Source organism: Rousettus aegyptiacus, unplaced genomic scaffold (assembly GCF_014176215.1).
Source record: "Rousettus aegyptiacus isolate mRouAeg1 unplaced genomic scaffold, mRouAeg1.p scaffold_m13_p_11, whole genome shotgun sequence".
In the NCBI taxonomy this organism is placed as follows: Eukaryota; Metazoa; Chordata; class Mammalia; order Chiroptera; family Pteropodidae; genus Rousettus; species Rousettus aegyptiacus.
Genome location: NW_023416286.1, coordinates 56,729,886 through 56,743,845, shown reverse-complemented (window position 1 = coordinate 56,743,845; position 13,960 = coordinate 56,729,886). Strand labels below are relative to the sequence as shown.

At 34.6% G+C, this 13,960-nt stretch overlaps 1 protein-coding gene across 5 annotated transcripts in view; it reads left to right on the top strand.

The window, feature by feature from the left end:
- Positions 1–13,960, top strand: part of PCCA (propionyl-CoA carboxylase subunit alpha) — a 321,747-nt gene that overhangs the window by 234,132 nt on the left and 73,655 nt on the right. For all 5 annotated transcript variants that reach the window (XM_016123140.2, XM_016123141.2, XM_016123139.2 and 2 more), the window contains one exon: positions 8,941–9,039. In XM_016123140.2, coding sequence (XP_015978626.2) covers positions 8,941–9,039 — 99 coding nt within the window. The remainder of the gene's footprint in view (positions 1–8,940; positions 9,040–13,960) is intronic.

Below are 13,960 nucleotides of genomic sequence, written 5' to 3'. Positions count from 1 at the left end.
TTTAGATTTAATTCTGTATAATGCTAATCTTAACGTTTCATGGCAAAAAGAATTTAGAATTTGCCTATGACAAAAAAGAACTGATATGGTGAATCAGAAACACAGACTTACTTTTCCCAAATTTATGTTATTTTTGGAAATGCTTTTTGGCAAATATTTTGTTTTGTAAGTTTTACATTCCTAACGTTGAAAAAAATTGTTTAGCAGGTGCCTACTGCCATAGGAGCTGTAATATTTTAACTGTGTCATGAGGTATCTCTGAGGAAGTGCTTTTTTCGCTTTTTAATGGTAAAGGATGTAAGTAATCTCTCTCAAATGTCAAATTAATTTAGGGTGTGTACTTTCTTTTTCCCTTATGATTACGTAGATAGGAAAATGAATGTTCCAAACAACTCATGGAAAATGTTCCACATTAATATTATTTGTACTGCAAATACAGTTAAATGGTTTTAATGGAATGTAAAGTCACAGGTAGATAATTAAATGTGAGAAAATGCTTTCTTGAAATAGGAAAGAACTCATGTCTTTAAACTGTTATTTTAAACATCATAAGTGGTATTATTATGAATAATTTTCAAATAAACTGATTTCTTTGATTAAGCTTGAGGAAATTATCAGAAAATAGAGAGTATTAAGATGAATTTCATGAATTCCATTCAGGTGGGCCTTGCTCTGATTAATTCAAACTTATAATGTCAATACTTTAGAATATATCCTAAATTATTATAGGGTGGTGAGACATATGCAACTTATTAAAAGTTGTACTATTACATATCTTTTTGGGATTTACGCTTTTCAAAAGCAGGTAGGACCTCCATTTGGTTGTTCTCACATTGTCTTTACTTTCCCATTATACCTGATTTTGTAAATGATCAGATTTATGGTTACAAACGATTATTCTGCCTATAGTGAGGAGAACCAATTGGAGTTATGGAACAATATATGTGGACTAGTCTACTGCAGTAGTCCAGGTGAGGCAATGACAAGTTTGGGCTAAGGTGGTAGTGGTGAAGATGGAGAGAGACTGGGCTATCCAAAAGCCTCTTCGATCATCCGTTACTCCTAAATCCATTTTCTATGCGTTTCCATATAATCTCTCCATTTCCTCTCAACTGCTTCCACTGTTTCCTCAGTATCTCCTTTGTCATCAATAGACTCCCTTGTATTCTTAGCCTTTTCTCTAGATATTCCGCCACTTGTCTTCACAGAAACCCAGTATTAGTTTTTCTCTCACACTTCAAAGAAAAGAGGTGGGATTGCCTTGCTCCTGTCATCTAGACCACTGTTCTCTTTCTTCTTGTAAAACCCTTCTTCTTTGAAGCTCACATCATCAGTCCACATCACTACCTTCCCTTCCTCTTGACATCCTTCAAGTTCCCTCCCTTACATCAAAGGCTAGCAACCAGTTCATGGTTTCTCTGCCTGAATGAATACATTAGTCCTTATATTTTCTGTCCATCCATGGACCCCATTTCTGTTTTTTCATGCTTCATCCAACTTAGAGTGCCTGGCCTGTAATTATAGTCATTCACTTACAAATACCCTTAACTTCTTGAACTCCTTCATCCTTCCATCAGTTCTAAACTCAGACAAACTTAGTCTCCCACTTTCTTCACGCCTACCTCACAAAAAGTAGCTGAGCATTGCTGGAGAAAATCACATAGTAAGGGTGGATTTATATCCTTACATGGGTATGATGTCCCACTGCAGCTGAGCATCCAACACTGTAGCACTTTTGCTGGTTTTCTGATAGGCTCACTCTTCTCCCCTTTCCTCAGTGACTATTTCATACCTTGACTGCTGCATTCACACTTCCCACTTTTTACTTCCTCAGTTTGTATTATTCCTGAATATCCATTTTCTCTCCACTACCAATAGTCTACACCTGGTCACCATAATTTTTATTTTTGCTTCATCTAATCTGTTCTCCAAACTGTAGCCAGAAAGCCGACGATGTCACTCTCCAGTTGGAATCCTTAAGTGTTTCCCATTGCTCTCCACTCTCAGGACGCCATGCTCTGTTTTGTGTGCTATATACCTGTTTCAAATAAGCTCAGCTGTTTCTCACCTCAGGGACTTTTTTTACATGATATGCCCCTCTGGAATATTACCTCTGGGTATTCCCACTTACCTACCTACCACTACCACATTAATTCCTACTCACTTTTCACATCTCAGGTTAAAGATCACTGCCACAGAGAGGTCTTCCTTCCCATTGAGAAGTAAAGAATAATGAGGATTAAGAAGATAATATAAAAATTGCTGAAGATTTATGATCTTTCAGAATGCACTTTTAGCAGCCAGATTGTAGAAGACTAAAGGGAAAGCTGTGTGGTAAAAAGTAGGTAGAGAGCAATTGTTCTAGAACCTGTCAGAGAAAGGAAGTTAGAAATAGTTTGGTATTGGAGAGCATAGTGGGTCAACTGCACATGCAGTGAAAATATGGGAGTTGTGTACATGCTGGAAAATGGGAAGCAACTGGTATGTGAGATATCAGTAAAGGAAAGGAAATGGTTGATGATTCAAGAAAATAAGAGAACATGTCTCATGCCTGTAATTTCAGTGAAAAGAGGAGGTCATCTACCAAGAATATGGGTCAGCGGTATATGATAATTAATGTAAATTTGGTGCACTGGAATCCTAGGTTTATTTAAACTGAAGACAAATTATTTACATTTGGGTTAGCATTTTTAAACAGAGATGTTATGTCTTTGGATTGTTTTTTAAAATAATCTAAAATGTTCTAGGGCTTTCATAGTACTAGAACATTTCTACTATATCATCTTCTTGAAAGGTGTGAAATTTTATTTGAGTCCCAAAATATTATGTCATTTGTCATTTTACTCTTGGTCTATTTTTGTTTTTACCCCCACATTAATTTTACTTAATTTGTTAGCTTTTGTTGTTAAAGATTTTAAAAACTTCTAACTCTAAGCAGGTGCTTGAGCAAAACAAAAAATTTTCTAATATTGGAATTTGACATCAGAAATTAACTATCTAAATATAGCTTGAATAAAAGGGCTTTGCATTCAAAACCAAAGAATGTTAGACCTAGAAGAGATCATCAACATAGCTGGTTCAGGTCTATCATTTTCAGATGAGAAAGAGAATTGAGAAAGAGATGGTCTGAAATACATGGGTGCTGTAAATGAAAACAATAAATCTATGACCAGAGAAATTGAAATGAGTATTGCTCTGTAACCAAAATGAAGTTTTTTTTTTATTATTATTAAGTTTATTGGAGTAACATTGGTTAATACAATCATACAATTTCAGGTGTACATTATAATTTGACATCTGTATATTCTATTGTATATTTACCACCCAAAGTCCAGTTTCCTTCAGCTACCATATTTTTGATCCCCTTTACCCACTTCACCCTCCCCATATGTCCCTATATTTGACCTCCTTTACCCTGTCTACCTCCTTCCTCCTCCCCAATCCTACTAGTCCATGTCCATGAGTCTCTGTTTGTCCTGCTCATTTATTGTTTTTAGGTTTATATTCCACATATAAGTGATATTATGTGATTTTCAACCTTTTCCATCTGGCTTATTTTGATTAGCATGCTTATCTCGAGGTCCATCTATGTTGTAGAAACTGGCAGTATTTCTTCTCTTCTTATGGCTGAGTAATATTCCATTGTATATATGTACCACAACTTCTTTAGCCAGTCATCTGTTGTAGGACACTTTGGTTGCTTTTATGCCCTGGCCACTGTGAATAATGGTGGTATGAACATTGGTGTGCAAATATCTTTTTGGATATGAGTTTTCAAATCATTAGGGTAAATATCCAGTAGAGGGATTGCTGGATCATATGGCAGATAAATTCTTAGTTTTTTTTAGGAATTTCCATACTGTTTTCCATAGTGGTGGTACCAACTTGTAGCCACACCAGCGGTGTATGAGAGTTTCTTTTTCTCAGCATCCTCTCCAATACCGAAATGAAGTTTTAAAAGAACAGCTACCGTTTATTGTATGCCTGTTGGTGAAAGGTCTAATGTAGGTATTGACCACATACTAAAATGAAAGAGGAAATTAGTATTTATACTTCTCCTCACTTTTAAATTTTTAAAAATATGTAACATATATATACAGGACAAAATTTAAAAAGTATGAATAGGTTTGCATTACATAGCGAGTCTCCCTTCCATCTTTATCTCTCAGCCCCTCTGCTCCTCTTATACATTTGCCCAGAGATACTCAATGCATTTAAAAACACACTTCCAGGGTTTTTTCCCCCTTAACAAATGATAGCATACTGTATATACTATTTTGTATTTTCTTGGGGATGGTTTCATCAGTATGTATAGAGATGCCTCATTTTTAAAGAAGGGGCTTTTGTACATGCTACAAAGTATATTTATTTGATATGTTTAAAAGATTATTGGATATATTTATAAGGTTATTTGATATATTCTTTAAGGTCACCTTAGCTGGGTATAAAATTGGGGGGGGGCTTTTTTTTTTTAAGTACTTAGATTGTATCACTTTGTGGTCATCTGTCATCAGTGTTGCTTTTGAGAAATTAGGCTAACCTGAGGTTTTTCCTTCCTTGTGCATGATTTCCCATTTTTGCATAAATACCCATGTAATTCTGTCTTAAAAGTCCATAAACATCATTATTCTAAAAATTAAAGTTTTATTTATTTTGAAAGGTTGTACCCTATCTTTGAATTTACACTTATTCTTTTTCTTTCTTTTTAAGCTTTTTTAAAAGAAGACTTTTGCATATTCTTTGGATCCCATTTCTCCCTATCTATTGTCTCTATAAATTGCTTTTATATTGTTAGTCTTTTCTGTTTTGTTTTATATGATTTCTTCATGCCCTTCTCTTTCTTTTTAGTCATTATTTTTTTTTCTATTTTTGGTTGTTTCTTAATGTGGCTTTTATCTCTATAATGTTATTTTTCTGTTCACTTTTTTTTGAGTTCTACCAGCCTGGTTTTCATTTCCTTCTGTTGTTGTATAATCTCTTCTTTGAACCTTTGTTTTTCTTATTTGAGCTCATTTTTTTAAAGAGGGGTCACATTTCCTATGGTTGTCTTTGAGACTTTGCAGAATTATTTATCTGAACTCTTCCTGTGTTTCTTTGAGTAGTTTTGTGTTATATACTCTTAATTTACCTTTTTGTCTTTATAAAAAATATTTTTTGCAATTTGTATGCAAAGGTCCAGTACCAGTTATTTTCTGATTATTATTTATGTTGCAGTAGGATAAGTGCTTGGATGTAAGCATGGGAAGCCTGCAGCTTTTTCTTGTTAGACTTTTTACTTGAATACCCTCTTACAAATCTGTTATTTTCTTTATCCTGGATTTCATTTTCCATTCATTTTTGGCATTGAAAAGAAGGTGGTTTTTTTATGTCAATTTCTCTATGTTGTAATAATGAAATGCCACGTCTACTCTACATCTGTTGCTTCTGTCACCCTTGGCTCAAGAATTAGGTGTAAACAATATATATGGCATAGTAACAAGAATTCTTCAGTGTGCTTCTGCCTTTCTATGGCATTAAAATGTGGTTCAAATAAATATTCTCTACCTCTCTTATGGTTTAAACTTACATCTAGATTGCACTTATCTAATGATAGCATCAATAAAATCATTGCATCTACTGTTCAAAATTATGTTGTTGTTTTTTTTCAAGAAATCTGTTTATTGCTTGAGGCCCGAGAAAGCATATAATGGCTTTCAGAATGTTCTCTTCTCTCATGTAAAATTTGCAGATATGTGTCTTAGTTTATGATTTGGAGCTGTGATAGCTTCCTTGCTTCAGTAACCTAGTGAAGTTGCAAAATTATACTCATTAGTTATCAGTGTACAAGGAAATGCAGTTTATTGTTTGTCATGTGTAATCTTTCTCATAAGCCCTTTACCTTTAGTAAAGGGCATGGGGAAAAAAAGCTTGGTAATAAACAGGATCTTGGCTTCTTTTGATTTGATTTAAACAGTGTCTTTCAGGTACCATAGTGTTTCAGGTTTCTTTCCTTTACTCCAGCTTCCACCACGTGTGTACTCTGGTTGCATGTAAATGGGGCCTTTGGGAAGGTGGTCAGACTCTCCTTGAAGGTGGGAGGAGAAATCAGACCCACACTGTCCTTACAAGGTTTTGTTGCAAGGGCCTGGATCAGTGACTCTCGTGTAATAATTCATCCTGTTTGTCATTGAAGGGGCTTCTACTACCCATACTACTGGTTACTGTTTGCCTGCAGTCACGGAGTCCTTGTACTATGTGTTTTTTGTCCTGATTCAGACTTTCTCTAGTCATCTTACTGGGACAAGTAGAAACTTCTGGATTTTTACCATGATGTACTTGTATCTAGCCTCTTCCTCCATCAGTACTGGATGTTTGCTCCCACACCACTTTAGAATGCCATGAAACCAAGTACTGGACTCTGCTAGAAGCCTGCAGCTTTTCCTCACCCCATGTTCCGGAAGTAACCCTCCAGCCCAGATATTTTAAGGGTATTTGATACCTATCAGAATGCTTTCACCCACCACTCTACAATGTCACCCCCGCCATCTGTTCCCAAAGGTCCACACAGAAAAGGAAATAGGGAGGACTCTGACCTCTGATTGTCATCTTCCTGTTAGCTTTCTTTCATGTAATCCACAGGGACTTGAAAGGGCCTATTTTAATTTTTACATTTCTGTCTAGAGAGAACTTTCCTTCTATCTTTCTTGCCAAGTTAACATTTATACCCACTCATCCAGTAGCAGAGATGCGAGAAGAGAAATCAATTTTTCAGGAAGGAAAAATAAAGGTAGTTCAAAAATACTCTTTTTGAAGAGGTAGATTTTTTTCCATATGTTTTTATTTTTATAAAATCAGATTTATTGAGATATATAAAATTTACTCTTTTTAGTTAACTAGAGTTTTGACATACATACATACGTAGATCTCCCTCTCTCTCTCTCTCTCTCTCTCTCCCTCCCTCTCTCTCTCTCAGAGAGAAAGAGTTGTGTATCACCAACAAAATCAAGATTTAGAACATTTCCATTACTTCAAAAAGTTCCCTTCTACGCCTCCCTAGTCAAAGTTGTCCTCCTACCCTTAGCCCCTTACAATTTATCCATTAAAGTGTACAAATCAGTGGCTTATAGTATTCTCAAAGTGTTGTGCAACTATCACCACAATTTTAGAACATTTTATCCATAAGAAATCCCATTATCGATAACCATCACCTCTCAGTCCTCACATTCATTCCCACTCCTCCTTCCTCTTCCACCCCACCCCCGACCCGAGGCAACCAATAATTTACTTTGTCTCCACAGATTTTTCTCTTCCGGACATTTCATATATAAGGAACTGTATAAGATGAGGCCTTCTGTCACTGGCTTCTTTCAGTTAGTTTGTTTTCAAAGTTCACCCATGTTGTAGCATGTATCTGCATTTCATTATTTTTTATTGCTCAATAATATTCTATTGTATGAATGTATCACCTTTTGTTGAAGCATTCATAAAAAAATGTTCTATTTTAGAATTTCACATGATTTAAATAGATTAGCTTTTTTCCTCAACTCCCCTTCATGTCCTAAAGATGGCAATGACAGAAAAATGTTAGTACTGATGTCATCAAACTACAGCTTTCTTAGATCTGTATCGTGTAATGTTTTAATAGTAAGTAATATATGAGATAGTGTGAGTATCTGACCTTATTTTTAAAACTCATTTACGGGTATGGTAGTAAAACTATTAGAGACAGAAGAAAAGAGAAAATATTTGGGAACTAACTATCATGGCAGGTATATTGGCAGAGAATTTCTTATGTTAATTTATTTTATTTTTATAGCACCCTCTCATACATTTTTACTATATTATAATTTGGAAATCAAAGCTCAAAGAGGGTAAACACTCCACCTTAGTAAAGAACTCTACTTTAGTAAGACATCTATATCAAGTGAGACTATAAAGTCTGTGTGATTCCAAAGTCATTGTTTTCTCTTCCTAGTAATTGAATTGTACTATATATACAAGGTGGCCTCTTAACCCAGAAACACAAGTGAGTGCATAATATACATCCTACTGATATTTCATTACATAGCCAATAATAGCATATCTTTGTTTCCAGACTATGTACATCAATATGTGTATGTATGCATATATTCTAAACAGTGTAAGTTTTTGTGTCTTTTAATGAGTGAGTGTAAACTTAAATACCTATTTGTTAGGTTATTTACTGTAGTCGTAAAGTAGTAATATTTTTTTAACTTCTCATGTTAAAGAGTTAGGGAATGACAGTGAAAAGGAAGAAATTACTAATAGTACTTTTTATTTTAAATTAGCTGTGATTTATTTTTCTTTCAATAACTATTATTTGGAAATTAAAAATTTTTCCTAAGACAATCTGCTTTAAAAGATTATGGGTTTTATATCTTCATAAATGGTAACTTGATGAAATTAGACATTATCAACAAAAATGTGACAGAACTTTGTAAAGTTTAAAATGGACTTTTAATACTCAACACCAAACAATTTTGCCTAATTAAAGCTTCTATTTAATTAAGATAACAATGCATAGTCCTTCATTAAAATTAACACAGAAAAGTTCTTTCTCGGTCCTTGGAGAGGATATTATATGCAGGCCCTGTTGTGTGGGTTGCAAAATGTCACTGAAATTTATATGCATTACTTGTCTAATTGCAGTAAATGTAGCATGTCCAGATAGGTTTAGAGTTAGAAGGCTGTTTGTTACTTACTGGAAATTACTTGAAACCTGAGTACCTAGAGGCAGCTGTGCCCAGGTCTTTTACTTCTCCCCAGAGATGGCTAAGAAGACTCTTGTTGGACCCTGTCTTTCATGGCGGTAGCAGTAAACATGACAGGTTGTTTGGGAGCCATCTGTTTAAAATGGCTGCTGCTTTGTATGCAGCAATGAACTTGAGATCAGTTTTCTGTCTTTCTTCGTGGTAACAGTCTTATTTGGTGTCACAACAGGTGGAAGTTGATGGGTCAAAACTAACTGTGACCAGCACATGGAACCTAGCTTCACCCTTATTATCTGTCAACGTTGATGGCACTCAGAGGACAATACAGGTAAATGTTCTGCTGATTTACTTAGAGGACTCCATTAAGTCCAAAATCCTTACCAGTACCTGTGTGGTTACTACTTACAGATACGATAGGGAAAAATTGCATTTTATCCATGTCATACATTTTATAGTTGAAAACATTTTTTTCTTATTGTAGAGAATCTTGTTAAGTCTTATTCTGAGGAATCAATTTTTTTTCCCAGGCAATTCAGGAAAGTTAGTGTATTATATTTTGTTATAAATAAAGCATTCTGCATGTTTTTCTAAAAATATTAGATTATTAGTTTTCTTTGCCATGTGAGTTTTTAGTTGTAAAGTATGACTGACTTTGTTACCTTCCTTTTCTGCATACTTGAAATTATATAATATTAGCTCAGCAGAAAAATGAGCTATTCAGTTTGACTTGCCATAGCACATTGATGCCTCTTAAAAATTGAGTAATCTTAATTTATTAATCCCCCCAATATAAAATTTCTTGCATTGAGGAGATACCTTGAAATCCAGAGTTGATTGACTCTTCTTTGTAATCAGTGACTTCCATTTTAAAGTAGAAAGCTATGAAAAGGTATTCTGCCAAAATTTCTTCACCTCACTTCATAATTGAGGTCTACGGTTCCAGGATAAACAAAATAAAACGTGGTAGACCATGTGGCTGTCATATGCAAATAGAAATTATAAACCTTCGATAGCAGTAAATCTTTTTTTTTTTTAATGAAAATGTTTTTGCATTCCTGTAACTTGGTTTTACATGAGAAACTGAATTTTAAAACCTAAAGAAATCAAGAGAATCACAGAGAGAAACTGCTCTATACTAGAATCATATGTACCTCTATTAGAGACTGCGGCAGAAGATTCCAGAATCCTCCAGTTAATATTTGATGACTAATTTCTCAGCCAAGTTCAACTGGTATGTTACCTATATGGTTCTAAGAAACAAACTCTCAATAATGAGCCCTATATTTTAACTTTGGTTTTGCGACTTGTCCCAAAATTTTTTTCTCTTATTTTTCTTTCCTATTCTAAGTATGAGGTTAAACACTTGAGACCTTTGAAAAAATATCACTGCATAATTTCACATTACTAGATCTCAGTTATGTCTTCAAAAAACATGGTTTTGTTATACTTATTTATGTTCAACAGAATATACTCTGCACTGAATGTGCCGTGGCCCAGGTATTCATGTGTTTTGGTCAGCACGACATAGTATAACCTCTCAGTAGTAAGTAGAGATAGGAAGTCATACTGTCCAGATCTTTGTCTCCTGATATTTTCATCATTCTTCTCACTGACTATGCAGATAGATGTCTTAATGGCACTTTTACATGTAGAGTTTCTAGCTAAATTAATACTGGTTATGTATTTAGAATACTCTCCCAAAATATTTTTCTAAGCATAGGGATAAGGTTTAGTCAATTCTTTTTGATCCTTCTAAGTTCTATGCTTTAGGGGGAAAAAAAAAAAAGTTAACATGACATATATGACCCCAAGGCAGATTCCTTGACTCTTTGGAGGAAGTCATTGCTTTCACTTAAGTGTTCTCTCATTGGAAGGAAATAACCTCAGAGAGATCAATGGTATACTGAAGAAAACAAAGTCATTCACCTGAACATAAGGTGAGGAAAGTTGTTCTTTATCAGAACAGATAAATTTTATTTACTTTTTATGGGTATTAGCATTCACTGTTGACTCTTTATCTCTAAAAATAATGTGGTCCCCATGAAATGAATAATAATTATCATAAAAGTAAATAACACACAGTGCTTACTCATATATTAACTCATTTCATTTTCACAAAAACTGTATGAACTAGGTACCATTATTTATACTCTTGTAAATGAGGCAACTGAAGCTCAGAGAAAGTCAAGTGACTTGCTCAAGGTTGCACAACTAATTGGCGGGAGGGTTAGAGCCAGGATTTAAATCTAAAGATTCTCTCTTTTCTCTCTCTCTCTCTCTCTCTCTCTCTCTCTCTCTCTCTCTCTCTCTCTCTCTCTCTCTCTCTCGATTGCATTGTGGATTAAAGAAGGAGATTGGAGGCAGAGAGAGAACTTAGGAGGTATTAGAGAAACATACGAGAAATCATTTTGTTTGGAAAATATTAGCAGCAGTCAGAATAAAGAATATTGTATGATGAGATTTGAAAGAATGACAGGAGAAAGGACTGGTGTCTTCACAAGGTTTTTTGCTGATTTCTATTACTCCTGCCCTTAAGCATGGGCAGAACTTGAAGAGTTCATTCCTATCTCCTTTTTTCTCTATGCTGACTTCTTGGGCTCCATTGCCCAAGAATTTCATGCAGCTCAATACCTCCAAGCAAATAGCAATGAAATTACTACTGTGTGTTTGGATTTCTCTTGTACTTGTTTATGGTAAATTCAGAGAAGAACTATGGGATGGATATTACCACAGCTATTTTTCAAGTGATTTTATAATAATAACCGCTGTTCTTTTTTTTCCCCGGATTTTCATCCATACATTTAAACTTGTTATTATTAAATGTTTTCTATATACAAAGTAATATGTATGACTCTTATAAAAGCTAAAGACTAACAAAACGAACCTGTTTACTCACCATCTAGATTAAAAAAAGAACCATTACCAATACTATTGACTTTTCTCTGTGACCCCTTGGTTAGAGACTCCTCCTTCCTGCTCCTCCGCCTCCGCCTCCTCCGAGGCCACCACCACCCTGATATTTAAATTTTTCCCTTTCTTTTCTTGAGGTATATTTACATATACAGTAAAACTGTAAACAATATATTAATTAACTATTTGTGTTTTTGAACTTGATGTAAATGGCACCAGAATCTCTATGCTTCTGTGAGTCCCTTTTTCCTCCAGTATTATGTTTGTGAATTTGGTCCAAAGTTGGTGTATGTAGCTTCAGTTTGTTTATTTCTATGCTATATATTTTTAAGTCATATTTATATACTACAATTTATTTTTCTTCCCTAAATACACATTTGTGTTATTTATTTTGTTATACAAATATTGCTTATCTGATCATTCTTCTACATGTTTCCTCTTGAAATGAGAGTTCCTCCAAAGAATACGCCAGTAGAGTGGCTGGGTTGTAGGGACTATGCATCCTTAAACCTATACAGTAACACCAAGTGATTTTCCCTATGTGGCTAGACCAATTTACATGCATACCAATAGTGAGGATGATGATACTCATAATAAGCCAACCTTATTGTACACTTACTATATATCAGGTTCTTTTAAGTACTTCTTTGTATTAATTTATTTAATCTTCACAGCAATCCAATAAAAGATGTACTAATGTGTATTTTTTTTTAATTTTGCAGTTGGGGAAACTGAGGCTTATAGGGGATAAATTGCTTGCCCAAGGCATTCTTCTAGTAAATGGAAGAGCCAGAATTTGAACCCAAGAATCTGAGCCCTTAACAGTTTTGTTTCACATCCTGGTGAACCACTGATTTCCAGACTATTTAAGTTTTTCCTGCCTGGTAGGTTTGAATGGTATCTCTGAGATTTAAATGTCTATTTCCCTGATTAGTAATGGCAGTGAGCATTTTAAAATATATTTATTGACAGTCTTCTTTCCTCTTCTGCAAAATGCCTGTTTATGGCTTTTGCCTATTTTAAAAAAGTAATTTTTTCTTTATTGTTTCATATAAGTTTTTTATATTTTTGTGGATCATGACCCTTTGTTATATGTGTTACACAAAACCTTTCAATTTGTAGCTTGTATTTTTACCTTTTTAAGATATACAAGTGACATTTTAAATCAGATTTAATATCAGAATTTTCAGTCTTTTTCTCTATGGTTTATGTAGTTTGTATTGGATTGAACAGTCCTGTTCTCCCAAGCTCTTAAAGATATTTGCCTATATTTTCTCCTAAACCTTTTAAATTGTGCCTTTTCACATTTAAATCCTTAATGCCCCTGGAATTGTTTTTTGTGAGTGGTATGAATTAAGATCCAGTTTTACTTTTTAAAATATAACCAGTTGCGCAAGCACTATTTATAGTTATGTTTTTCTCCCCCTTACTAGCCTGCCACTCTCTTGTCTTTCCAACCCCAAAAGTCTTTAAGAGGCTTATTGTTTCGCCAAAGTATTTCTCAATTAATTGTAAATAAAAAAGTGAACCCCCTTAATATGAAACTCTGGTCACTGTATTTGCTTTCATAAGCTCTCTGCCAGTCCCTTTCATTTTTCATTTATCTCTAGGGAATCCTTAGCTACTTAAAAACTAAGTGATTTACAGGCCAAGGGTATCAACTGATACTTGAGATACACCTTAGGAAAGTGTGTTCATGAAATAGAAGGTGGGTTGGGAAGCATTCACGTAGAAAAGTAATGCTAACTAAGCATGGGAGACTAGATTGGGAAAGCCAAGTTATGAATGGAAAGTTAAAGTGTCTATGCTTTTCAATGGAGATATTGAAATGTTTTTGCAGAGGAAAGTAATGTTCATCAAAGAGCTGTTGTGGAAGTTTAATGTGTCCTCATATTTGAAGAGGAATAAGAGATTGTAGGAAGTGGGGAAGGAGTTCATTTAGAAGATAATCCTTTTACTACACTCATGAGGTTACAGATCCTAAGCAGGGAAGAGGGAACTGGGTTTTAGAGAAGTCGTTGGTGAGAACTTGAAACAACTTGTTGAATGCTCTATGTATACAGTGTGTACCAAAATCCTAAATCCAAACACTGGTCCCCTGCTTTGACTGTTTTTCTTAATATAAGTTTTTGTTGGCCTTGCTTGTCATTGTTAGGTGGGTATCCTTTTAAAGGCTAGGTTTTGAAAGAACCTTGCATGCTATGCTGTGACAGACCAGGCCACCAATTATAGACCAATTTCTAAAAGCAGGGTATAATGATAGAAATTCCGATTTCTATGCTAATTTGAGACTAAATCTGCTGCTTTTCTGTTAGATTTTTTTCCCTTCAACACTATTT